The sequence below is a fragment of the Ochlerotatus camptorhynchus genome, unplaced genomic scaffold (assembly GCF_037179485.1).
Source record: "Ochlerotatus camptorhynchus isolate MF236.1 unplaced genomic scaffold, CSIRO-AGI_Acam_v1.1 ptg000132l, whole genome shotgun sequence".
Taxonomy (NCBI): Eukaryota; Metazoa; Arthropoda; class Insecta; order Diptera; family Culicidae; genus Ochlerotatus; species Ochlerotatus camptorhynchus.
The window spans coordinates 325,765-352,722 of record NW_027040622.1 but is presented as its reverse complement, the minus strand read 5'-3'; the positions used below and the strand labels follow the sequence as shown (position 1 = coordinate 352,722).

The 26,958-nt window shown below is 37.3% G+C and overlaps 1 protein-coding gene across 3 annotated transcripts in view; it reads right to left on the bottom strand.

Annotated features, from left to right (window-relative positions):
* LOC135700319 (terminal nucleotidyltransferase 5C) overlaps window positions 1-26,958 on the bottom strand; it is a 234,350-nt gene that overhangs the window by 41,276 nt on the left and 166,116 nt on the right. The window contains exons 1-2 of one of the 3 annotated variants that reach the window (XM_065220795.1): window positions 10,692-10,858; window positions 10,395-10,606 (exon numbers count right to left, since the gene is read on the bottom strand). The exons of 1 other annotated variant lie outside the window; for it this stretch is intronic. In XM_065220795.1, coding sequence (XP_065076867.1) covers window positions 10,395-10,439 — 45 coding nt within the window. In that variant the 5' untranslated portion in view covers window positions 10,440-10,606; window positions 10,692-10,858. Of the gene's footprint in view, window positions 1-10,394; window positions 10,607-10,691; window positions 10,859-26,958 lie in introns of those variants that run through there. One more of the 3 variants, XM_065220796.1, reaches the window with a different exon arrangement.

The following is a 26,958-nucleotide window of genomic DNA, read 5'->3' as shown; positions in this document are numbered from 1 at the left end:
CCGACAGGGCTTTTGAGGGAACAATTTATGTTTAACCTTCCAGCAGTCGCTTTAAAAAAAAAGTTACACGAGCAGTCGCGTCGTGTGCTGAGTGCACGGCGAACAATTTCAGTTAAAGTTCTTAAACTATACCAGATAGAACGATTCAGTCTTCAGCAAAGTTGTTCAGCTGAACAATACTTGTCTGGCGAGGAACTGTTTTGCTTAGAACTGATTCGCTAGGTGGCACAAGAGTTCAAATAATGTTCTTCCATTGGTAACTCAGAATTGAGACCAGATAGAAGCTTTCTGTCTTCAGCAAAGTTGTTCAAATGGACGAGACCCGTTCAGTAGTGAACCTGTTTAGTTGGGAATTGATTCACTGTGCGGTGTCAGAGTACAAACAAAGTTCTTGCATTAATAACTCAGGATCGAGACCAGATAGCGGTTTCCTATCTACAGCGATGTTGTTCAACTATACTATACCCGTTCAGTTGAGTACAGTTTAGCTAGGTGGCGCCACAGTACAAATAAAATTCTTCTAGTGATAACTCAGGATCGATACCAGATAGAAGTTTTCTTTCTTCAGCAATGTTTTTCAAATGAACGTCTCGTTAGTAGTGAACAGTTTAGTAGGGAATTGATTCACAAGGTATAGTTCCAGAGTACAATTATAGTTCTCCATGTGATAACTAGGAATCGAGGCCAAATTGAAGCTTCCTGTCTTCAGCAAAGTTGTTCAAATGGGCGTGACCCGTTAAGTAGTGACCAATTTGGTTGGGAATTGGCTCACTAGGTGGTGCCAGAGTACAAATGGAGTACTTCTTGCGATAACGCAGGATCGAGACCAGATTGAAGTTTCCTTTCTTCAGCAAAGTTGTTCAAATTGGCAAGAACCGTTCAGCGGTGAACAGTTTAATGGGAAATTTATTTCCCTGGGTGGTGCCAGAGTACACATGAAGTTTATATAGTGATAACTCTGGATCTAAACCAAATAGAAGTTTCCTGACTTTAGCAAAAATGTTCAAATGGACGAAACGGATGTGACTAATTAAATAATCGATCGAAACGAAAAAAAAAATGAATGACACGTTTGGATTTAGCAGGCTGCAGTTTATCGGATTTCACACTTGATTAGACTCCTGCGCTAAAAATAAGTACACAGTTATATTTTCCCACTGGTCATAAAAGTTAAATATGGAGCTTCTTGATGCTTTTTAGAGCTTTAATTCATTAGTGTAGCTTGTTAGTAATGTTCTAAGGCTGTTACTGCTTTCAAATAAGTCGATTTTTAAATTTTCTGGCATGTGCGAAAATATTACTGGAAAAAATAATACACCGTGATATTTTTGACTTTCCATGAACATTTAAAGAGCTGTTACTTTTAAGATTTGGCATTTATATTCCTGAAATTTCAGCTGCTGTTTGATAAAGTATTGGGAATTGTTTGGTTAATTTGTATCTTAGTCAGTCAAGCCTTTATGAAAGAGCAAATAAGAGCAATTTTAGTTAATCGATTCTTATGATTCTTATGAGGCTTTCATTGTAAAATTATTGTTTCTTGATGTATGTACAATAAACTAATTTAGCTCTAACTCACATAAAATTAAGTCAAAACATAATTCATTTAAACAACTAAAAATTTACTAAAATCCGTTCACCACCATAAAAGTTACAACAAGTGGCTAATTTTAAAATTAAGCCGCTGTCGATGCAGCAGCTGTGGAGTTGGGTGAACTACCGAAAGACCGTAACGGGAACGCCCATTGCTAAGGAACTCCAGCAGAAACGTCAAACGGATGAAAAGTAAAGCCCTACAGTAAAAGTTTGGACGACTGTCACCACAAAATTGAAAAAAAGTTGTTCCAATCGAGCAAATCGGTGAATTTTGACGGTTCGATTGGAACAACTTTTGACAGACGTCCATACTTTTACTAAAGGGCTTTAATGAAAAGGAGCTTGGTTTTCGACTAACTAATAATTATTGAATTGTTTTCGTACATTATAAGAAATTTGTTGAACTCTATGCACAAAGACCCGAAAAGCTAGTTAGTGCATGTAGTTGAAAGTACATTTTGTGAAATTACACTTGAAATTGTTTGAAGTGGCCGCAGTAGAATCTAAAAAGTACAATAATTATAATTATATTATATTTTTTTAAGCTAATTTGATTCATTGTAGTTCAAGAAATAACAGATTTCAAAATGGTGATCTGATAAGAACCAATTTATTAAAATAACTCTAGCTTCATTCAGACCAAGCTAATCAAGTCACAAATCATATTTATAAGCCATGAATTCCTCATCAACCAGCAGCCAAAATTTTAGAAATGTTGATGCAAAAACTGAAAAGTAACAGCTTTTTGAACTTTCATGGAGTGACAAAAAATTTCGGTTCATTATTGTGTATGTCCAGTTCTGTATATCTTGCTTGGCATCACACCAAGAACTCGATAACTACGATAAATAGCAAGTACTGTATTTACAGGACAAGTTTTTCAGGTTTCAATTTCAAGATAACAGATGGGACATATCTTAACCAGTAACGGTGGTAGATCACCTGTTAGTGGTGCGTTACTGGCATAAGATCTACCACCTGATAACTTCTAACTAGAAAAACAAGATTTTTCAGCAATCAAAAAAAAAAACACAGTTTAGTCCTTGTTTCTTTTTATGCCTTGTTAATAGTGACAAGACTTGGCTAGTGACCGCCCCCATTATGAATTTTTATATTGTACTAGCTGAGTGTGCCCGGCCTTGTTTGGAATTTAATATTAGCTTGAGTTCATGCGCCGATTAAAAAAAGCATGCTATTTTTTCTGTTTAATTTGTTTGGAAGCCCCCACAGAGAAAGGAGGGGTCTCGAACCATCATAAGTTTTATATATTGTAACTAAGTGTCTATAATGATCCAAGTGTATATATTGATTTCTGGAGTAAAACAACGAAACACTTATGTGGTCTGCAGCTTGTGCAGTAAAGAGGACGAGTCCAACTCGCAGTGTTTATTTGTAATAGCCTAAGCCAGTACGGGATTTTGAATAGGGTGTATAAACAATCATTATTCTTCGAGCGCTACCACTGTAGCTTATAGTGTTAAGGGTGGTATACACCACAATAAGAACCTTACCCGACCACAAAAACCCCTGCATACAAATTTTTACGCCGATCGGTTCAGTAGTTTCCGAATCTATAAGGTTCAGACAGACAGACATAAAGATTTAAGTAAGTGTTTTAGAAATAGTTACTATATTCAAACAAATGAAATTCGTAATCCTCTCAACCTTTCCCCATCCTTAAATTGTAAAACTCCCTAACCTCGAGACGACCGCGAGTAATCGGTTAAACCTCCTTAACTCTAGTTTTAAGATTCTTTTATTTTTATTGGACTGAGCCTGTACAAATAAACGAATTAACAAAAAACAAGAATAGACAGACAGAAATTCATTTTATATAGGGTAAATTGCTCTTATGTTGGCCTATAGATCTAAAATTGAGCCCATCGCTTAAAATCTGCTATTTATCAATTTTATCTAGATGAACGCGTCATTGGGACGGTACCAATGGATATTTTTGGTCGCTATTGAAAATTTAGTCGATTGCTGAATTCATGTATGGGCCCAAATGAGGGGCATTTAGGCCGACATTACATCCATTTCCCCTATATAGATATCTCAAATATAAAATATTGTTTATTTTCATATAGTAGGATAATCTTTTTCCCGTGTCCTTCTCCTTTTCCTTTCCCCTTCTCTTTTCAGAAAGCGAGTAATGGCGCTATAACCATAAGCCAAAAAAGCCTAGGACAAGAGTAAGTGTTCATGTCCCAACCGCCAGAGGAAAATGGAGCATCACTTACCCTTTCTAGTTTCTTCCAATCATATATTTATCAAAAATGTACGGTACAAGATGTTCACGTTTCATGCATCTGTTGGATTTTTGAGAATCGGGTTTAAATCGATGTTTCCTGAATCATCTTGCCCCTTAAATGCTTCACAGTTGGCCGTTTTGGTATGTGTGAAGCAACTTGGATGTTAAACATATGGAGGAAATGGCTCAAATGTTGGCCTATGCATCTAAAAGTGGGCCCATCGCTAAAAATCTGCTATTTATCAATTTTATCTAGATGAACGCGTCATTAGAACGGTACCAATGGATATTTTTGGTCGCTATTGAAAATTTAGTCGTTTGCTAAATTTATGTATGGGCCCAAATTAGGAGCATTTAGACCGACATTACATCCATTTCCCCTATCAAATAAGAAAAAAAAAATATGGAGGTATATCCATCATTTTCCAGGAGGCTTTCAAGAACTGGTTGCGTTGGTGTTAGATTAGAGATTAGATTAGATAGAGATAATAGATGGGACATTTCTTGATCGACGTGATAATTTGGGCAAACGGTAACGATTTTAAAAGCAGATTTTTCACGAATTAAAGGCTCATCCATTACCAGCACCATAAAGGAAGCTGTCGGAATATGAATCTCAATCATGATTTTTAGCGATATTTAGCTAATCAGTCTTTAAATGATTAGAACAAATAGATAATTTTTGTCCGACGCTTGATGCCTGATTTTTCCCTGAGGGTTAAAAAAGTAGAAGGGTCTGTGCCTAGGGGCACGAACGGAAGCTTGACGTAGGACCACTAGTGGACGGAATAAATGTGAAGAGCATTTAGTTCTTTTAATTGATCAATTATCTATTATCTCAACTCTTTCTGTTTTTGAATTGTAGGCGTACCAAATTTGTAGTATTTTTTTTTCAAATGAAAAGTTGATTAAGAGAATCAATCAAAATCACTTGCACCCCTGCTTCCAAGTTTGGTTACAAGATTACAACTCTGGAGAGCATTTTGTGTGGTCGTTGGGGGCTTGTGGTTCTGAATATGGACAAACAAGCACAGATAAATTCTATTCCAACTCTTTATTGATGTAAGCTTGATGGCCCTGAAAAGGGCCATTTTATTGAAGAGGACATCCATGGCCACTTACGCTTGGCGTGTTTAGTGTAGGTGACAGCATCACGGACCTCATTTTCCAGGAACACCTTCAGCACATCTCGTAGATCAGACCAAAGATACGTTTGACACCACCACTTTGCGATGACGCTTGGCGCCTCCTTTACCAGATCTTTTACTCCTTTGCCACGACCAGTCAATTATTGCTTGTTAGGTGTGAAGGAGTGGACTAGCCACCACCTTCCTACTGCTGCTATTGCTGTTCACCACGCCATCCGATGCGAAAATGAGCTGATGCCATACAGTAGCGCTCTTTTATATCTTTTCAGTTTAAAGCAGAATGATGTGCAACCAAGTGGTATAAAAGCTACAAAGACTCCTCCCATCATGAGTAGTTTGCTATCAAGTAGCGACACTGGCTCTTTTCCTTTTGCGTACACGGCAAATGAGAACGACCCAAATTTGAGTTTAGTTCACTCATAATCGCCAAAAGTGCAGGAACTCATTCATTCAGGGACATTCATGGCCGCTTACGCACACCTTGTAGATCAGACCGGAGATACGTTTGACACCAGCACGGCGAGCCAGACGACCGATGGCGGTTATCTCGAAGAACTTTGCGATGACGCTTGGCGCCTCCTTTACCATACCTTTTCCTCCTTTGCCACGACCAGTCAATTGTTGCTTGTTAGGTGTGAAGGAGTGGACTAGCCACCATTTTCCTACTGCTGCTGCTGTTCACCATGCCGTCCGAAGCGAAAATGAGCTAATGCCATACAGCAGCGCTCTTTTATATCTTTTCAGGTTAAAGCAGAATGATGTGCAACCAAGTGGTATAAAAGCTACAAAGACTTCTCCCATTATGAGTAGTTTGCTATCAAGTAGCGACACTGGCTCTTTTCCTTTTGCGTACACGGCGAGTGTGCAAAATATTACGCAATTCCATCCTCCCTATTCGCACGTGCCCGAGGATCAAAGGCGAATGCCACTTCGACTTGTTTCGTCTACTTACTACTCTCTGACGACTGTGCTGGGGAAGCAGCATGTGCATGTAGGTAATTGGTGGATTTATTAGTTAATTCGACGCTATTGGACAATGCTCGACATTTATCAATTTTTCAATAATTTCTTGTTGAAAATCAACATTATTATCAATACGTAGCCATATTTCTGATCGATTGGTGATAAAATTATTTAAATTGAACCAGAGGCAGCTGAGTTATTAACGTTCAAAATCTTTCTTAATTTGTTACATGTTCCATTTTCGGTTTTCACAAAGTGTACCCCCATATAGAAATCAAAGACGTAGTCCTACGTCAAAAGTCTTGTTCTTCATCCAACGGTTCCCTGAGGATGATGTCAATGTGATTGGCTGAATCCCGCAAAAGTCATAATTACAGTCAAACCCTGACTTATGAATCCCAATAGAAATTCCATTGAATCCTAAGAGGGATGCAGAGGAATTCCAAGTCGGTTTCCCTTTTATTAAAATAGGATTTTTGGCGAAACCCAGGAGTGATTTAAGAATATTCCATTGCGGAGACGAGCCAGCCAACGGCTGAAAGTCTCCTTAATAAAGATATTAAAAAAAAAATAATATTCCAAAAAAAGAACGCGAAACTTACAGCATAAATTCACATTTTTAATTTTTAATAAAAATATCGAAATATTTTTCAAAATAAAATGTTGAAATCCGTTGTTATGTATCTGCAGTAAAGTATCTGCAAATAAATTGTTCTACATTTTTTTCAAACACTATGCTAGTACATCTAAAATATCTAAAAAGTACATGATTGTAAGTAAATAACCTGGCCTAAAAATCTACAAAAACTTTCTCGAAGGCACCGGTTCAGGATATCAAGGAAATGACCGAATCAGCCATTTTGGCAATTTCGAATACTTCATACGTCCAATCTAAATAGTTCCATGCATATAAATCATATTTTGTTCTCATGTTTAGCGATTGTGATTGAGAAAGAAATTTGAAGCACTTCTGATGACAATGCAAATGAAGTTCAGTCAGAATCATTAAGTAATTTGGCTTTCCTATTACAATTAAAGAAAGAAAATGGACTTTTTTTAAACTTTGAACCGTTTTCCGGTGGTTACTTGTGTTCAATCTGGACCGTTTCAGGGCAATTCAAAGTAGATCAGCATAGTTTTCATCTGCAGCTAGTCGCATCTAGAGTTTACCGTGGAGGCACTATATTCAAAACGGTTCCTAAGTCGACGCAGTCAATGATGTTTGACTATTTCAATCAGTGTTGGGAAATTATCAAAAAATCTAATCTCACCATAGAATAAGATCACGCTTGATTTTCGTAGACAAAAATTAACAACTGCAATTGATATTGCAAGCTGTGATATCGCAGCTCGAAATATCAAGCAAACAAAACTCACCAGCTGCGAATCTCACCAAACTGTGGTGAGATTGAGTTTCATGATTTTTGCTTTACACCTGAACGCAACCGAAGCTTCCATAACGGCTGGCAGTAGTCACTTCGTGTCTGCCAATCGTGAAGAGATAAAAGAGATAGCATTGTTATACCTTCTCTTTCTAATAAAACAAAGTTCAACGGAATCATTTTTGCCTCCCTTAAAACCTCAGCTTCAACTTTACACGCTGTGAATAGTCTCACAATATAAAAAGGAGCTTGTAGAATCAATATCAAGCATGATATTTTGTATCAATATCACGCGTGATATGGAGCGTGTATGAGAGCTAATGATTGCGCCATCACTGATTTCAATCATTATTTTTGAAACGTTACTTCTGCAAATTTTAGTTCCAGTGCTCTAAAGATGATGGTGTAACAAAGTTTTAAAAACTATATTTACAAAATCGAGATGCGATCAAAAATAGAAGACTGTGTCATCATTAGAAACGCATCAAATATGGAGCTGACGCTGTAGTTAAGAATTGAATTTTTGACAGGCAAAGCAAAACAGGTGTCAACTACAGCACCAAAATCCAAATTTTCAACTTGAATGTGAAATCTGGGCTGTTAAAGATCAGCGAAACATGGTGAATATCAATGGAGAACTCCCAGAATCTGCAGGTATTGATCAACCGTCGCCTGCGGTATATCATTCGTGCCTGGTGGCCTCGCAACTGAATATCGAATGCTGTGCTTCATCCGATCCGATATCAATTTAAATTCGAGAACTTACAGGGTGCGTGACGAATTTTTGCAGTAAATGGCATATTTGAGAAAAAATACATCAGTTAGTTATTCTAGCAATGAATTTTGTGCGATTTATTTTCTTTCGCTACACATGGAAGTTGTAAGTAAATTTATTCAAAAAAAAAATCCCTTCCATTTCGACGACTGTAGTTAGACGCTTCCGGAAACTGCAGTATGCACGTTTTAAAATGTTTCGATCCATAGATGTCATCACTGCCTTGATTTTAGCTTTTAGTGACTTAAGTGTGGTGTGAGGGGTTCTATTGGTATCCCGTTAGACGACGCCCTATGCAAAATAATCCAACGGATTGATATCGGGACTGCTTGGGGGCCAAATTTCTTCCTCCCAAATTTACGAAATATTTTCCGTAAGCCATTTCTGTGCTTTATTAGCAGTATGAGCAGGTGCTCCGTCTTATCACTTTCCCAAGCCTTTTTTAATATTATACACTGTTCTTTCAGACACATTTACCGACCGAATTATTTCTTTCATGCATACTCCGGCGCGCAACAAAGCGACAACGGCTGACAGATTGCTCTCTTGTTTCGACATCTTTACGTTTACTCAACATTGTTTGTTTAAATCTTACACCTAACAGTATAAGCTATCCAGTGCTGCCAAATATATCTAAATCATGATGCACAAGCATGAGAAATTACTATTTGAAATTTACTGCAAAAATTCGTCACGCACCCCGTATGTGGAGCTAACACCATGAAGGGGTGGAATCGAAACCTGCAAGCAAGTGCTGGATTGGAACCCATCAGGACATCACATCTAACCAAGGGGCTCATGACGACAGAGTCTCAACAAGGAAATCAAACAATCCGATCGAAATTTGGACTGGGCCAAGATAAAAGCTAAAGCAAGCAGCCATCGAGGATGGAATTCTTTCACGTTGACCCTTGCAGGACACCTATAAGTACACGTTACAAAACACTACAAATTGATGATTCCGTTGAGCCTATTTGCATTTTTCCCACATTAGATTACACCGTCGCAACAACGACAACAGCAACTTTAGCAGCAATGGCTCGTGAGTGGTGTGCTCAAGAAAATATGATTACTATGCTTATGGTTGGTGGCAAATTTGCATAAACACATAGATTGGTCGAGGCAGGAAGGTTTGCATAATATCTGAACGAGATGTATACCTTCTATTAGTGTTGGGAAAATCTTGACTGGAGTCGTCGGTTGCTTCTGGCGTCCATCTCGTTTGTCGGTTCTTGTTAATGAAAGAGCAAACAAATCTGACTCCACTCAGCTTTGAAGTGGGAAAACACTCAACGTTAAACGGTGGACCATCACTTCAGAACAATCCACATGAAGTTTGCTTTGAAACAATATCTTAAAAAAGCGATAGATCCAATTGAAATACAACACGCCTCAAATCAATGCAGCATACGATCATTGCATGACTAAATAGAATTGAAGCATGGAAAAAGGTGAATCCAAAAGAAAACTACTACCGTTCGCAAGCAACCCATCCTTTCCACACACACACACATAGTGCGATGCATAATTGCACCGAATGGCGTGCAATTTCTGCCTTCTTTGGTATTGCTTTTGCTCCACCGCCGACTTCCACTGACCACTGAATGACTGACTCACTGACTGACTGACTGCCATGCCAGCCGCAATCGGCCAGACCCTACTGGCCCAATTTCCGTGGGAGATGACGCGATCGTAACAAGATTCGGTTACGTGGCTTCCCCCCTAATTGGACGGGAGATGCCTTCCTGCCTAGCTGGCTGCAATCCATTCGTTCAGGGAAAAGAAACGGGATAATGTCGAGCGGAAATTCGCTGCCATTGTGGTGGTTAAACAGCTATTTGGGGCCTGGGTGGGTGCCGGTGGTGGCTCGGTGATTTTGCGACCGCAGCCGATGCCGGGTTGGTAATTGGCACTTGCGTGCGATGTGGCCCCTCTTGTTTGAACAAGAAAATGACGTGCAATTACCTTTAGCAGCAACGAACCGTTGCACTCGGTATCGATTAAAATTGAAGTGGCTGGAAAGATATGAAACTGACGATCCTTTGTTTGAGATTTTCTTAAAACTAAAATCGTTTAAACCTGTAAATCGACGTAACGACCACGCTAAATCCCATATCATAATTAATGACAAACAAATGTTTAATCATTACCACCAGATGAGCAGACTTCAGAGGTACCTAGTCATGATTCACAAATGCATAAAAACTTCTAAATTACGATAATGCCCCCCGGGAGTTTGACGTCAATCCAATTACAAGCCACCCGATGATGAATCATACCTGGACGTTGTAGTTTAGATCGATTTTACTAGACAGCAAAAACATGGTCTGCTGCTGTTGCTGCCGACGATGATGATGATGACAACGATAGGGGGTGAACGATGGATGATGTTTGTAATTCACGTAATTTGATTGATTGGTTTTCACCGACAACTTCGAGCGGTAGCGGGAGGTCAAACTAGCAATAGTGCATGTATTCAATTAATACCAACCTGAAAAGAGAAGAAGAAAGTGGAATTATGAGTAATTGTTTTCAATTGATCACACTGAATCTAGGAATAATTATACGAGACTAACAACTTGTTGTAGGGAAATTTTCTCCGGGGAAATAGACTTCATCATGGTTGTGAAGAAGACGCGCACGCGTTCTCGTAATCCAGGTTATCCGAACCACTTGATGCAACCCGAAAATTCTGACACTTGGCCAAACAATAATTATTGTCATGAAAAACCTATCACAAACACAAAGCCTGCTTGCTACAACAACAATCGCAAATTTAAACAGCTGTTTTCACATGAAGCTGTGTTCTCTGCGTGAGATAAGCGAGAAATGAAGATACGGATCAACAGCTTCCAGGAAAGTAGGTACATATCGGTGCCAACACTTTTAATTAGGGCGAAACTGCTTTTGAAAATAATGAATGCATCCACCAATTTCTCGTAAATAAATACCGACTTCTGCAAATGAAAGATGCCAGGTGGTAGAGGAAATATACATATACCTGTTGGTTCCGTTACATTGCATGTGTGATCTTATTATTCACGAGAAATCTACAGCTAGAGCCATTGATCACAAGAACAATTGCACCCTTTTTAAATGTTGGCACCGATTTACTTTTCTAACGCGAAGAAAGACACACAACAGTTCGAGGGGACGCTTCCGATCGATGACTGAACGCGTCATGATTGACTTGCAAGCAGAGTATTGATTCGCGAACACTTGAAAACTGTTTGTGTGTAGTGGTAAGCGGTGATACAATAGGGCTAATAAACAACAGGACGTATAGTGCTGGTGTTTACTTTGTTCTGGTATGGAAACATATCTGGAAACAGACAAGGACGTAGTCAGGTTTAAAATCTTGAAAAATTCTAATTTGAAAAAAATAATCCTGTTTAGGATTTTAAAATTCCACCAAGCACAGGATGCAGCGAGCATTTGCTCGTTGGTTTTTAGTTCAAGACCAACAATTGAAATGGCTTTAACTCCATTTTGTAAACAAACCTTGTAAGACCATTTTCTCACGAACCGAAATCCGCAAAGGCAAACCAACATAAAGAACAGGTAGGGAAAATTCTCCTCTACCCGATTGTGGTTTCGGTTTGCGAATAAAGGTTTCGGTTCGCGAGAAAATGGCCTTACAAGGTTTGTTTACAAAATGGAGTTAAGGCCATTTCAATTGTTGGTCTTGAGTTGTCTATTAATTTGTAATAGTTTGTAATCATCAACAGACTCAGGCTCAGGCCGCCACCATAGTGAGAGCGAAAAGAAGCAAGAAGTCGAGCAAAGCGTTGAAACGAATGTAAGGAATAATATCTTGAATAATATCATTAATGGAAATTCACAATATTGATATTATTCCTTACATTCGTCTCTTCGGTTCTCTTCGCTCTCACTGTGGTATCGGCCTAAGTGCATTGTGGTCATTTTTAAAAGAGTAACATCCCGAGCAGGAGAAAATAACTAATGAATACCTAATTCTGACCTGATACCAAAATTTGGTATTGACCAGCATGACATAAGAGGTAAAATACCAAAGAATAATACAAAAAAATTATATGCAAAAGACTTTGTAAATAACAAAAATTGATATTTGAATACCAAAATAATACCTGTGTGGTATTGTTTTGATATTTAATTATCATAATTTGGTATTGGAGTGGTATTGTGGGAACATATTTTTTGTATTATTTTTGATATTTTATTCGTTCGTTATTCGAGATATTTGTTCCTGCTCGAGATATGAACCGTTCACAGTTGAACTGGTACATAAGCCAGTTTTGTAATTTTTGAGTATTTTGCATCAGCGGCATCATATTTATTAGAATAATAGAATAATAATAACGAGCAATAAGTCGCCGCGTGGAGTGAGTTTCTGTTTTGATTTTCTCTTCTTGGTCACACTGATCGTCACTCCGCGTGGCGATCAAGTTGTACTGTGCGCGCTGCATACAGACGTCAACAGTGACACACGGTGGGGTTGAATTCGTGTTTTATGCAACCGTTAATAAACGACTCAGCATGATGTGTTTAGAACAAAATTGCAACAAAACTAAACGAGATAGAAAGTTGGTGTCAAAGAGAAATTTGTAGAACGCTTTGAGAAGCATCTCTTAGTTAGACAAAAGAATGCACTTCGTTACGTATATTTTGAAATCATAAGGAAAAATACGTAGACAAATACCAATTTTAGACATGTTTATCTCTAAAATGTAAGTAACTGCAGCTTGCTTGAATCCAAATCCACTCGAACCTAATTCAAAAGGTATCATTTATAATTAAGTTATTTCAACGAGAAGTATCTCCACGGGGTTTTGGATGTTTTGTGAACCTCCTGGAGCCTATCTTGTGCTTCGGTTCTTTTTTTAAGCTTTCACGAAGTGTTATATACTACCAATCCCTTAGTTTTTATGAGGTTTCCTGAACTTCTTTTATGCGTTTTAAAATTATTTGAATTTTGTTTGTTAAAATACTAACTTACACTTATTTCCTGAATTATCTAGATCTTTTTATATTTTTCAAAGCATTTTCAAGATTTTCCAATATTTTCGGTGTTCCCTAAACATTTTTAAGTACCCTGAATTATTATGATTGACTTGCATTTCTGTACCGTAAGGTTCCCTTATATTACTTTGAGCCTTTTTTATGTGCCTGGGCTTCTTTAAATTTCTTCCCAACTTCTCTTAATACTCCCTGAGTCCATCTGATATTCCTTGACCGACAATATAGTTCCTTGAGCTGCTATAAATTTCACAACATTTTTAAAGTTCATTGTCCTTATTTCAGGGAATGTCATAAAATGTCAAGAACATGTAAATAGGCATGTTGTTTCACCTTTTTGGCCTATATATGGGCCTCATCAGAACTTGAAAACACAGGTATAGCCGTTGTTTAGTTGTATACAGGCAAAAAGACAAAATAATGTATTTACTGGGGTTGTCCCGCCCCCAGAAAACCCATTTGCCAGACTTCTCTTGAGATTACCTAACAGTCGTTCTGAGATTTTCCAAACTACAATAAAGTTCAGCTTCTCTAAATTTTGCTGAATTTCTCTGAACCCCACTGAAACTCTCTGAAATTCAGCGATATTTATCTAAAATTTACACAACTTCCCTGCAATTAGTTTATTTTCAATGAAGCTTTCTGAACTTATCAGAAAAGTTCTGCGACAGTCAGGGAGCTAATTAAATGAAGAAATTGTGAAGCTTGAAGAACTTGATTGATTTTCATTAATTATGAGATTTTCAGCCGTACGCTGATTCATCTCCGGATTGAAGAACTTTTGAGAAGATCTGTGAACTTGAGAGCTGTCTAGAATACTTCGAAGCGGTTCAAAAAGCTTCAGAGATGAGTTCTGAACAAGTACACACAACAACAATGATCAATGAACAAGTTCTGAGAGGTTTTAGAGATTTAAGAGTTATGAAGAGTTTCAAATGCTCTGGGAACTTAAGATATGTTCTAAAAACTTCCGGAACTTTCGAAAAATTCTATAACATACTGCAACTTTAAGTAGAGTAATGTCTCATTTTCCATATTTCCCCCAACACGATAGTGGCATTAGTTTGTGTGGGCGAACTAAAAGTTTCAATAAATTGACCTTTGAATCTTTGTACTAGGCCAGTTCTCCACATTATTGAACTTTTCGAGATTTTTTAGTTCAAATAAAGCGTATTTCAATGATATCAGATAGAGAATTCTGATAAGAAGGCCAAAAGAGTTTTGAGGAGAATTGTAGATGAACTCTAAGGACGATTGTATAGGAGTTCTAGGGAGACTTTCAATGGGATTTCAAAAGAAATTTCAAGTTATTTGGAGTAAAATTTCAATGAAATTGTAAGACGAATTCTGAGGTAATTCTGAAGAGACTATTATGGGGATTATTATTACTATTCAAGCGAACTCGAAAAGCACATCGGAAGGAATTTTAAGGAGCATTCCTATGGAAATCAAAAGGGAATTTTTAAAGTGAATTAACCATGAGACGAACATTGATGATATAACTACAATTCTAGCCGGCGCTGGTGGTGTAGCGGTAACCGTGACTTCTCACCCCAATGGGTCTGGGTTCAATCCCAGCCGAGATCGGTGGGATTTTTCTGAGGCATAAAAATCTCTGGTCACGTCTTCCTTCGGAAAGGAAGTAAAGCCGTTGGTCCGGACCCATGTGTGTTTGAATGGGTGCGATATCCTACGCAGGTGTGCAAGCTGCCCCCCTGCACATTCGATTGCCGCCAATGGATGGCAACCGATGTCCGTCGGTGATTGGCCCTAGGTTGCGGAACAGAGACCGATGTTAAATAAATGAATATAGGAATGAACTTGTACAATTCTGAAACTACGCCTAACGATCAGCTACGGCGGAAAATTGCTTAAATGTTCATTTATCGATTAATTAAAGAAATTTTTTGAGAAGGGCTACAATGACATGAATAATAATTCCAAGGTAGATTTATTAGATTAAGTTAGTTTAAAGATCTTTTCAAGAGAAATTCTTAATATGAATTTTGAAGAAATTTCGAAAGGTTTCGAAGTATTTGGCTGAGTATTTTTATAATATTCTCAAAGCAACTTTGTGTAGTGTTCCATGAGATTCTGAAGGAATTTCCAAGAGAATTCAGAAGAGAGTTTTAAGAGATTTTCAAGAGATTCTGAGAAGCATTTCAAGGAAATTCTGCAGAAAATTTATAAAGAATTCTGAGGAGAAATTGAACATTTTGGGATAGTACATTGCTGAATACTAAATGACATACCACGAGAATTCCAGAAATTTTCTAAGTGAATTATAAAGAACGTATTGAAGAGCAGCTCCACGACAAATGACGAATCGAAAAATCTCGACTTTCTTCTATTTGCATGAAACTTAACATAATTGATTGCTATGGCCAATGATTCACATTTTTGCAAAACAAAAAATCGGTAGTTTTGGATCGTGTAAAATTTTAAAATATTCGTGTTTGGAATTTTTCAAAAAAAAGCAGCACAGAAACGGCACATCTGATCGAAATTTCATCTGAGACAAAGTTGTTTAGAAAAATAATGTTTTCCTGCTTTTGTTATTTCAAGTACAAATAAAAAAGAATGGGTTTAAAGTTAACATTTTAAAATATCCTTGCCAATTTTTTTTTTAATTTTATTTAAAAAAAAAATCATGAACAATACAGTTTTCTGTGACAGTATACACAAAGTTTTGCCGCAATTCCTTGTTATAACATTTTTGTCAGTTTTTAAGTGTCCATGATTTAAAAAATTCCAAAAATTTGAATTTTTCATAAGCTTAATTTTGAATTCCTTTTTCCAAAAATCGGGCAAGAAAATTTTGAGATAATTGTGTTAATATTATTTTTTTTATTTTACTTAAAATAAATATGCAGGGTGAGCTAGAGTAGCTGTCACCGATTTCACAAATATGTAATTCTCAATTGATAAAATTAATATACGTTCGAATATTTTTTTAAGTGTGTGTAAATGTCAGCGGGTATGGGGGCGACCTCGGCTTAGTGGTTAATATCCATACCTTTCACGCCAAAGTCACGAGTTCAAATCTCACCCCCGGACAAGTCACGAATGACCCAAGAGTGTTAAAGTGACTATAATAATAAAAAAAAGGTCAGCGTGTATTGATAGTAAGATTGGAAATTTACTTGAATTTATATTTCTTAAAGCCATGAACTTCAAGGGGATGATGTTATAAAACTATATGGTTTCTTATTACATCTTCTAGAAAATGAAATGTTTTCGAGTAAGTGAAATGTATTGGTTTTTTTTTTAGGTTTTTGTGCTACACTTTTTTTGAAAAATTTCAAGGACGCTATTTGAAAATTTTATAAGATCCTAAATGCCGAATTTTCACAAAAATTTTAATCATTGCCCATGAAAAACAATTAAGAAAAGTTTTATGCAAATCGGAGAAAGTCAATTAAGAAATTCGCTATTTTTCTTGGAACTGCTCTGAAGAGAAAATAAAGCAATTTCTCGCAAGAAATTTAAGAATACATAGAGTTGATAGGAAATGTTATACTTATATAAACATGAAGCTAATAGCGATAATTTATGAGCTAGATAAAGTTCTGAAGAGGATATATTGATAGTTCCGTTAGAGTACGGCAGTGTGAAAATTGAGCGAAGGGCCATTAATGCGACAATACTAATCAAATACGCACTTCTCTACCTAACTCACACTTCGATGGGTGAAGGGAATTGAATGATTTTCACTATTTTGCTACACGCAAACACCTCCTATAAAGGTTGAATCTCTTCATTTATTTTGAAGTTATGTCTTAAGTTTGAAAACATTTGAAATTCTGTGAGGAGGTGTTTTTGAAGTTCAGAATAATACTGGATAATCTTTTGCTTTTTTCAAAACTTTGAAAAACATCCAGAGAACTTTATTGAAATCATATTGAAAATCCATGGATATCAACTAAGTTCTATAAAACTTATACGAAAGTTCCTGTACTTCTAGCATCCCAGTTAGGGAGGTGTCTTTGAGTTCATGGAATGGAATCAAAGAATTAATTCATGAACTCATATAAAGCTTCCTGAACTTCTTCTCAATCCATTTAACTTCTCTCTGAGTATGGCGTTCACTAAATATGAGCATAAAGTTGCATCCACTTCTGCGAAGTTTTCTGAACTTACACGATTTGTTTATAGCTTACACAAGCTACAACTAATTTACTACCATTATTACTGAAATATTTACAATTTCCACTGTCTCATCCATTGTTCCCGGAAAGTTGACCAAGATCTCAGAACATTATGTTGAATTTCTACAATACTCCCATCTACAAATCACCCTGAATTCCACGGAATTATCGAAAATATAGCCGAGTTTCTATGAAGTACCGTGAACTTCTACATAATTCGCTCAACTTTCACAAAGATCTCTGAGCTACGAATAACTCGCTGCCTTTCTGTGAAGAAGAATTTCATTTATTTTCTGTTCCCTGAACAGTTCCATCTGGAAAAATAGTTAGCCGAGAAAAACACTGTTGAAAATTTATTTTTCCGTTGAGAGTCTATGGATGGATGGAAAGACCAAATTTTGGTATTTTTCACCATATTTTCTGAACAAAACTGGTAACACTTAGTGCACAGTGTAAAATACAGGTGGTTTGAAATCGATTCTAATCGATAACTCATCTCTGATAAAAGCCGTATGGGGCTGTTATGCTTTTATGGGCAGTACAGTTCTATAAAAAAAATTGAAATTCTAGAATATGATGACATGATAATGGTCTACCACTCATTGTAGCACGGAACTAGTCCGATAACTGTGAGCTCTCCTCACTGTTGAACTTGACCAAGCTCTGATTGCCATTAGCAAATCGTTGTATGAAGGGAAAAAACGAATGGATGGATTGACAGGCCATTCGCCTATTCATGGGGGGGATAGTTAAGAATCTCCTTCCAAAAAATTGATCAGCCAATTGGTCAGAAAACGAGCCATCCAACAAGAAGATGCCCCAATGGATGGGGTGAAGAGCCTGCCCGTTATCCATGAAATTTTAGCATCAGGGAGTTGACATCGTCATTCTCCCCATCCAAATCGCATCAATTTGGTGCTCTGATGGTCCCTGCTCATCCCGAATTTTCGATATGTAGTATAATAATCAGATAATCAGAAGCATAACACCTACAAAATATGCGAGTCGTTTTAAAATCTGCCGAATATAAATGAAAATAAATTGAAATTCTATGTAATTTCTTAAACTATTCTAATTATTTTTTTTTTAAGAAGTACTAAAGACAAAAGAAGGTCCCGGAGTTTAAATAGAGTTGCCTGCCATAAAACAAAGCTTCGTTAACTTCATTGAAGTTTCCGAAATTTGTACATGTTCCTCACTTTTACGAAGGATTCCATATAAAAATTCAATACGATTTTACTTGAACATCTTCAAAGCCAATGAAGTTTAAAGAAACTAATTGAAGGTAAAGAAAAATGCCATCACTTTAACGTGCTCCCTCAAATTTCTTCAAATTTCTATAAAATTTGATGAAGTTCTACTAAATAATGTGCACTTCTACGAAGTTCTCTGAAGTTTTACGAAGTTTACCGGATTTCTATGAAGTTCGCTGAATGCTGAATGCTGAGCTGAATTCTAATAATTTTGTTGCACTTCTCCAAAGTCTCCAGAATTTTCACGCAGTTCATTAATTTCTTAAAAGTTTTCTAAGGTGCAATGAAATTTCTTAAGATGTATAAGGTTCCTTGAAGTTATACAAAATTCCCCAAACTTTTAAAAATATTTTTCAACAATCTACGAAGTTCCCTGAAATCGGTGTCGCTCGCTATAGCTTCTACGAATTTACATTGATTTCTAAGATCTTCCCTGAACTTCTGTAAAAAGTCGGTACTATGTACTATGTGAAAGCATTTTGTTGATCCCCCCATACTACCGATGCCTTATGGTTTATGTCTTGTCAGCAACATTGAGGCAAAGTCTTGCGTTCCACTTTTGAATTTTAGCCACAAGAAATCAGTATGAATTTCATTAATTTGCCTTATGATAAAAAATGTTTCAAATAAAATAATGAAACGGAGCAGGCTGAAACCGAACTATGGACGCTGGATTTACGAGGCCCATGTTTAAAAGCGTATAAGAGCTACCTCATATTAGAAAATTATTCATATGTCCCACTTATGAAATGCATATGTGTCGTTCATAAGTCGAGCTTTATTAAATTTTTAAGTTGATTTGCCTCAGCGTAGGGGCCTACCACAACATGCTTGTTACAGCTATGGGTACTAGCGTTATTTAAAGCTTAGAATTGGTCTGTGCTTGCATTAATCAAAGCCCAGAACAGAAAGGGAACTTCTGTCTTAGCCGTGCTGATACACGGCTATCATAGGGCATGCTAAGGATTATATTAGCCGCATATTAGCCTTATATTGCAAAAAGGCTAATTAGCGGGCTTGTTGGTGACTTGGGTAGTGCACCTGGCGGTAGAAGGCAATCTTTTGCCTGTAGTTAACATAGGCAGCATGCTTTGATGGTGTGAGTGTCCATAGCCGTGTGAAACGCATCGCTTGCTGAACAGGAAATTTTGCCACTTTTTGCTTCACTTGTAGTTCCCCTTTTGTTCTGTGATCACAGGAAGGGATGAGGATTCGTCGTGCTAAGCGATTTGATAAATCATGTGTGTTTGGTGAGAAAGAACTATCGATGTAGCCCAGTAAACTCAGTGATGTAAATGGGCCTGGGATAGAATCCACAATCTTCTGCTCAGTAAGCAAAACGATCGCCGCTAGGCCACCGAGCCTCTAATGTAACATCTAAATTTGCGCTTCACGTCAAGCCCGGCATAATTCTATTCAAATATAAAGAAGTCTCCGAAAGCAGTTAACTAACATATAAGGGTCTGTTCATAAACTATACAGACGTTTTTGAGAGACTTTAGACTGCCTCTGACAACTTGAATTATGAACAGCCTAAAATTATACTTACTTTTAGAGCAAAAAAAAAATCAACCAAAAAACCAAGCTACGGAAAACTTAGGCTTCTATAATAATAATTAAAAAAAAAAAGCTTCGGATTGAACCAATCTTCTTATCAGTAAGCAAAATGATCGCTAATAGGCAACCGAGTATTGGTCTTAAATACCCTAAAGGGGCTTTAAAGGCTCCAAACGGTTAATTGAACGACAACGATGCCTAGAAAACGTTTAAATGTGTCGCCAACATAACCTCAAAAACATGAAAAATACCATAAAAAGAGAAAAGGTATATTAAATCAAATGCAATTACTTCGCACAAAATCAAACCGGCCTCTGGAGATACCCGGAACATATTCGGATGTGGCCAGTGTGGTCTTGGACAATCCAAATGACTTCCGTTGAACTGGCTTATGAAGTATCATGTGATATGATGTGTCATCTGATAGGTTTTATTCGTTTCAGGTTAAATCTCGTGGCCGTACAATCAGGAACTGCCGATTACACAACACTTAAATAACGTTTCATGGGACCATGAAACTTTTTATTTGGTGAATGTTGCACCCAATTCGGTTCAGTGGTTGTTCAGAATTACGAATTAGAATTTTTTTTCTTGAATTAGTTCCTCAAATCCGTGTTTTCCGGATTTTGTTCCGTTCTTATCTCCGGAAGCAGTTGATCGATTCCAATAAATAAATAATAAATAAATAATTAATAAATATTGTTCTATGGGACTATGCAGTCTTCCATTTGGTGGTTATTGCGTTCAATTAAGTTCAGTGGTTACCGAAAAACACGTCTTAGACGGATCGAAATAGAAAACATTAATTAAGGACCCCAAAGTGGAGTTCAAAGCGCAAAAAAAACAGCTTTTAACTCTCAGCAGAATTTTATTGAGAATAATAAAATTGAAAATAAGAACAATAACATGGTGTTAAGAACGTCAATCACGCATAGACACATATACACTAGTGAAAGACACAGAAACTTCTGCCGGTTTGTGCAAGATTGGATTGTGGATTATATTATCAAATATTTATGGTTATTGCTTTTCGATTCAAACCACCACTCAGTGATGTGATGGATGACTAAACAGAAAAGTGTAAAAGTCGACCACGCCATCGAACTGATAGGAATCAAAACAAACATGTGTCACATACATATCAGCGAACTGAACTGATTTCCCGGTCAACTTGGGTTTTTTTACCCCCGATTGTAAAAGGTCATTATCTCACATAATTTAACAATTTCACCACTTGAGGAAACGCTGAAACCCTCCTCCGACTTGGGTCAATAAACGCTAAACGATTAGCTCTTATCATTCTCGAGACTTCCATGCCACCGTGCGTTGATTGAATAGGGAAAAGCCACTTCTTGATAAACAACAATAACAACAACAACAACAACAACAAGCTCCGACGGCGACAATGATCTTTCAAGTGTTTGTAAACAAGCAAGTTGCAGCTATTCGCCGCAGAAGAGTAAGGGAATGTGGGAATTCCCATGCATAGTTCGACTTGCGAGTCCACTCGATTCCAGCCGACCGACATAACGTGAGCATTAGTGGGCGGCAAAAATAGAAACCCTAATCCCATTTTTGCAACCGTTTGCCGGACTCTCCGGTGCGAAATTACTGCACCAAAGCACCGACAGGATGGACGGTGGATGGCATGTGACAAGAAGGTTGACACGTGACAAATTGGATTAGGGTGTTCAGTTCAGTAAAGGTAGCGGATCGGAACGGGCCAGCTGTCAAAGTTTTGAGTTGTTGTTTAGTTATAGGCTTTATTGTTTGGTAGCAAAGGGTGTGAAGACACATTGTTGTTGTTCAATTGAGGGGCACATTGTCCGGGAAATTCTTGAGAGGATTATAACATGAAAGTGTTATATAGCAGCAGCAGTGACCTTGGCCGTCATTATTGAGATTTATTACAAAGTTGTTTAAAGTGGCGCGTGGCGTTGAACATTGTTCTCCAGTACGCAACGCAAGCAGCGAGCTGTAGCCCACATGTGTTGAATACCCTAATAGCTCAGCATTACTAAACCATCACGACAAATCTTACCTTTTCCGTACGACCATAAATTATTGTTGTTTAAGAGTTCATTTTCATTGAACGTTCCCTCGCCTTACTGCAGCCCAAAGTTCTTTGATAATTTACCCAGCAACCAAACTTTTGTGGTCAAATGCGTAACAGTATTGAAAGGGTACATAAAAATTCTCGCAATTTATATGATTGATCACGAATATTTCGTGATTGGGAAATTTTAGCAAGCAATTCCTCCAATCAATTTTCGGTTTTGTTTTATTATCCATGGAATAAACCAAAAATTTCGTACATTTTGTGATGAGAAAAGTGGTTTCCCTAACACAGTACAAATTTCAAATTAAGTTATCGGTTTGATATTAAAGCCTTACGCTGATAACTGAAATATGATTATCGGTGTAAAGCACAATTTTTGTAGATAATATTTAAAACGTTTGAACTAATCAAAGTTGATAGCTAAATTAGTAATGCGATAACAACTAAAAACAAAATGATATCTGGTATAACAAGACTTGTTATCTAGATTATATCAGGTTGTTATTTAACTTTGCTTGAGTTTCGTGTGTCGAGCCTAGGCCCTTTCGAAAGATCACAGTCAAAATCTGCTTCAACCATTCGAGCGAATTAATAAGTTACTACTCTCACTAATGCTCTTCCACTGTAGTACAAACACCATTAACCGACTGACAAATCGATCAACCAACCAGCCAGCCAGCCATCCACCGTTGGACACATTTGTAATGGAAAATAATCGGTTTTGTAATTAGCCTAACGTTTTTCTTTTTTATTCAGCTTTGCACAATATTTATAGAGGCCCTACTCGCTTCCACCGACCGTGCATTATTGCTTTGCTGAGGCTGTTGTTATTAACGTTACTGTCCCAGCTGAGCGCAAATTAATGCCCGATCATTCGTAGGTAGAACCTAAGCACTCACCACTTCTCTCACCACCGCATTCATCGTGGAGCAATGTGATGAACGATCGTGAGGTGGCATGCCATGATCGTAGAAAGATGACAAGCATTTCCAATGACCATAATTAATAATAATTTCTACGAACATAGTGTGCCGGTGAAAAAGTGGCAAGCATTACGGTGGATCAATATTGGAGTACTTTTCTTGCGGTCACAAGCATTGCAACCGCTTTTGCTCACCAGGCTGGTGTTAGTACAAGTGCGCTGAGATGGCTCTCATCCCAAACATTCCTGAGATCGGGTTCAATCAATTTCCCGCAAGCTCCACCCGTTCACAACCTTGACCCCGGCCTTCACTCACAAGTGTGCACTCCTAGCTCTAAAATGCATATCTGTCGTTGTATCGCACGCATACACCTGTGCTCTTCGAATCGGGCACGCATAGCTGTGCCATACTGTGCGTGCGAAACCCGGCCCAGCATCGAATCATTCGACTCCACGGCTATTCATGCGAATTGTTGGTAGATTTCGGTGCTTTCTGGGACGTGTTCTCGAGCATAATATGCAAATGAGAATTACACACTCATCATATTTAGCCGATGGATGTTTTTCCTCTCTACCCGCGTTCCGAACTAGGTAGGTGGGTACCGAGCCGCCAACAAAGGCCCCGTTCGTTTCGTTTTGATTTCGATGTTGTTGTTCAACAAAGAACCGCAATTGTGTGGTACTTTCCGATTCGTGTTGTTTTTGAGGTGCACGAAAAACGCACGAGAAAAAAACTGAGAGTCAAGAACCGGACTTTGCGCCTTTCGGATTACTTTGTGTTGCTCGGTAGAAGTGTAAATGGTACATACACTAAGCGAACGGGCAAGAGTAGATATCTTAAAAAAAATTAGATTGACCTGCTATTGCACCTAGCAGGTACGAAATTTCCGGTGCGTGTTATTCAAAATTGTTGAACTGTCTGTGGGAGCTTCATCTAAGTGCCGTTGAACCACTCGCACCATGACGGCTGATTCTATTTGAGCTAAGTACAAGAAAATGCGGTCTTGCGGTCGTTTGCACTTTTGGTTATGGATGAGAAAAAAAAGCAACCGGCCATGTCACCGCGCGACTCCTTTTGCATAATAGCCACCTCTTATTCAGCAACGTGCCCTGCTGTGCAAAATAACAAATGACCAACAAACAATGCTAACGCACAAACATACGACCGAAGCGCCGAGTAAGTATGTTTAATTTTACATTTTCATAACCACTCAATGCCGGATGTGTGCGGTGGTATTTGCTTTCTCAGGCCATACACGAATAAAAAAAAAAATCCATGATAAAACCCATCAAAAAGATAAATATATTCAGTCATTCCATAGCAAAAATAGATATGCAGTCGTTCGCAGAATTCCGTAAAAATTTGTAGTTTTGTTCCTGATCGCAAATTATTGGGCCCGTATTTTTCTTTATTTTGTCATAAGGGTGACCATTTACATCCAAAAAAGCGATTTTTTCAATAATTACTTTAAAAAAAAAATTCATAACTTTTGAACCACTGGGCGGATTTTACAGCTCTAAATATCAAATGAAAGATAATTGAAAATACTTCTTAGGAGATATATAATAATTAAATCCCAATTTTGTTTAAATAATGCTATATTTTAAGTACTTTTAAATATTATTCATTTGATATTTTAATCTTTAAAACCACTGAAAAAAACGTTATGAATTTTTGAAAAAAGTCATTTTTGAAAAAAATCGTCTTAATGGACCACTTTCACGTGGTAATTTATTTATTTATTTCATCAAGCAAAGTAGACTACCTACAATGGTTACAATGTTTTACTTACATACTATGCATTATTTCTATAATGTTTTAGTTTAGTTTTAATTTCTTCTTTTCACATAGTGATGCTAATGACTTCACAGTGTAGATTATACTGTCGCATCATTCGATTGAAGGGGCCATTTTTTGCGTAATTTGTTCTGTGTGGTTTTTCTGAGAATGATTTTCGTGTTTTTAGATGCCGACAGGGTGTGTGGAAGTTTAATTGTGAAAGTATTTCTGATGATTCTATGCGATGTGAAATAATGTCAATGATGAAGAAAAGCATTGAAAATTCGCGGCGTTCTTTGAGTGTTTGTAAGTTGATGAGCATTAGAGTGATGCAAAATTTGAAATTTTCGCTCCACAATACTTAAACGATTCCAAATCGGATCCTGACTAACCTCTCAAAATTTGAACCCATTTGGTGAGAAACTGAAATAGCACAAACCATTTTAAGTTTGTATGGGAATTACTATGGTAAAACCAAGATTTTTGTTCATGTCTATCTAATAATTCACCATATCGGTCTGCTTCAAAAACTTTCAATTTGTAGGAAATTTTCCCAGCTACAACTTTGCTAAAGACCACTTTTTGATTAAATGCAAGGATCGAAAGTTATCAATGGTTCAATGCGCTGATGTCTTATGATCATGCTCAATCAACTGCTTAGCAGGCAACATTGGTGTTTCTGGGGCGTTGAATAGGACACAAAAATCATGGCTACTATGTCACACTGCAAAATACAGTGTTGCCTACAGAGCAGCTGCTTGATCATGTCATAAGTTTACCAATCTCTTAAATAATTAATAACTATTTCCTGTCTCGTTTTACATCGAAACGATCTTGAGCAAAGTTGTAGCTGAGAAAATTTTCTATAAGAATAGCTATCGAGCTGTTTCGCAGCTCAGTATGGAAAAAGACTAGAAGGCAATGAACAAAAAGTTGAGATTTCCCATAGTATTTACATGAAAACTTCAAATGTTTTGTGCGAAGTCTGTTTCTAACCAAATGAGTTGTAACTTTTGGAGGCTAATCACGACCCGATTTGAAACCATTCAAGCACTGTGGAGCGAAAAAGTCAAATTTTGCATCAGTTTAATGAGCATACAGCGAGCTTCATATGATGGAAGAGGAAATGCGGTCCAATTCAATTTCCGAAGGGCATTTAAAAGGAATTGTTTTTGGACGGATTCTATGCGTTCCTCGTGAATGGTAATGTACGGATTCCATACCAGGTTACAGTATTCCAGAATAGGTCTTACGTATGTAAGGTATAATAATTTGATAATGTATGGGTCTTGAACATTATAGCTGAACCTCTTAATGAAGCCCAACATACTATTTGCTTTCGTTATGATTGTATTATAATGTTCTACAAAAGTGAGTTTGGAGTCTAGGATCACACCTAGGTCCCTTACAATTTTACATTTTTCTACTTTTTGGTTGCCTAAAAATATTTCAAAAAGATGTGTTTCTACTTTTCTGCTAAATACAATTGCGTTGCATTTTTTACATTGAGTTGGAGTAGACTTTTATTACACCAAGTGTTGAATAAGTTGATTTCATTCTGGAATTCTTCTGTGTCGCTAGAATTACTTATTTCCATGAAGAGCTTCATGTCGTCTGCATATATAAGAACTTTTATTTTTTTAAGTATGTAGGAAATGTCGTTTACGTACAAAATAAAAAGAATTGGGCCTAAATAAGAGCCCTGGGGCACCCCAGAGGTGACTGAAATAGGTTCTGAAAGTTTATTCTGAAAACGAACTATTTGTTAAGTATGATTGGAGCCATTTCAGAAGCCTAGATTCCATTTTTTTTTTGCAATTTAAAGAGTAATAATGGTATGTCTATCCGGTCAAATGCTTTACTGAAGTCAGTATTAAGAGCTTCCACGTCCTTGCCATTGTCCATTGCGTTAAGAATGAAGGCTACAAATTCAAGAAGATTAGAGGTAGCTGAACGACCTTTAAAAAAACCGTGCTGTTTGTTTGTAATTGGATTTTTTACTTGCTGAAAATTTTTGTCGTTTACGATTGATTCAAAAAGTTTTGGGATGCAAGAGATAATGGCAATTCCACGATAATTACGGATGTCAGATTTCTTGCCTGATTTGAAAATAGGCACCAAATTTC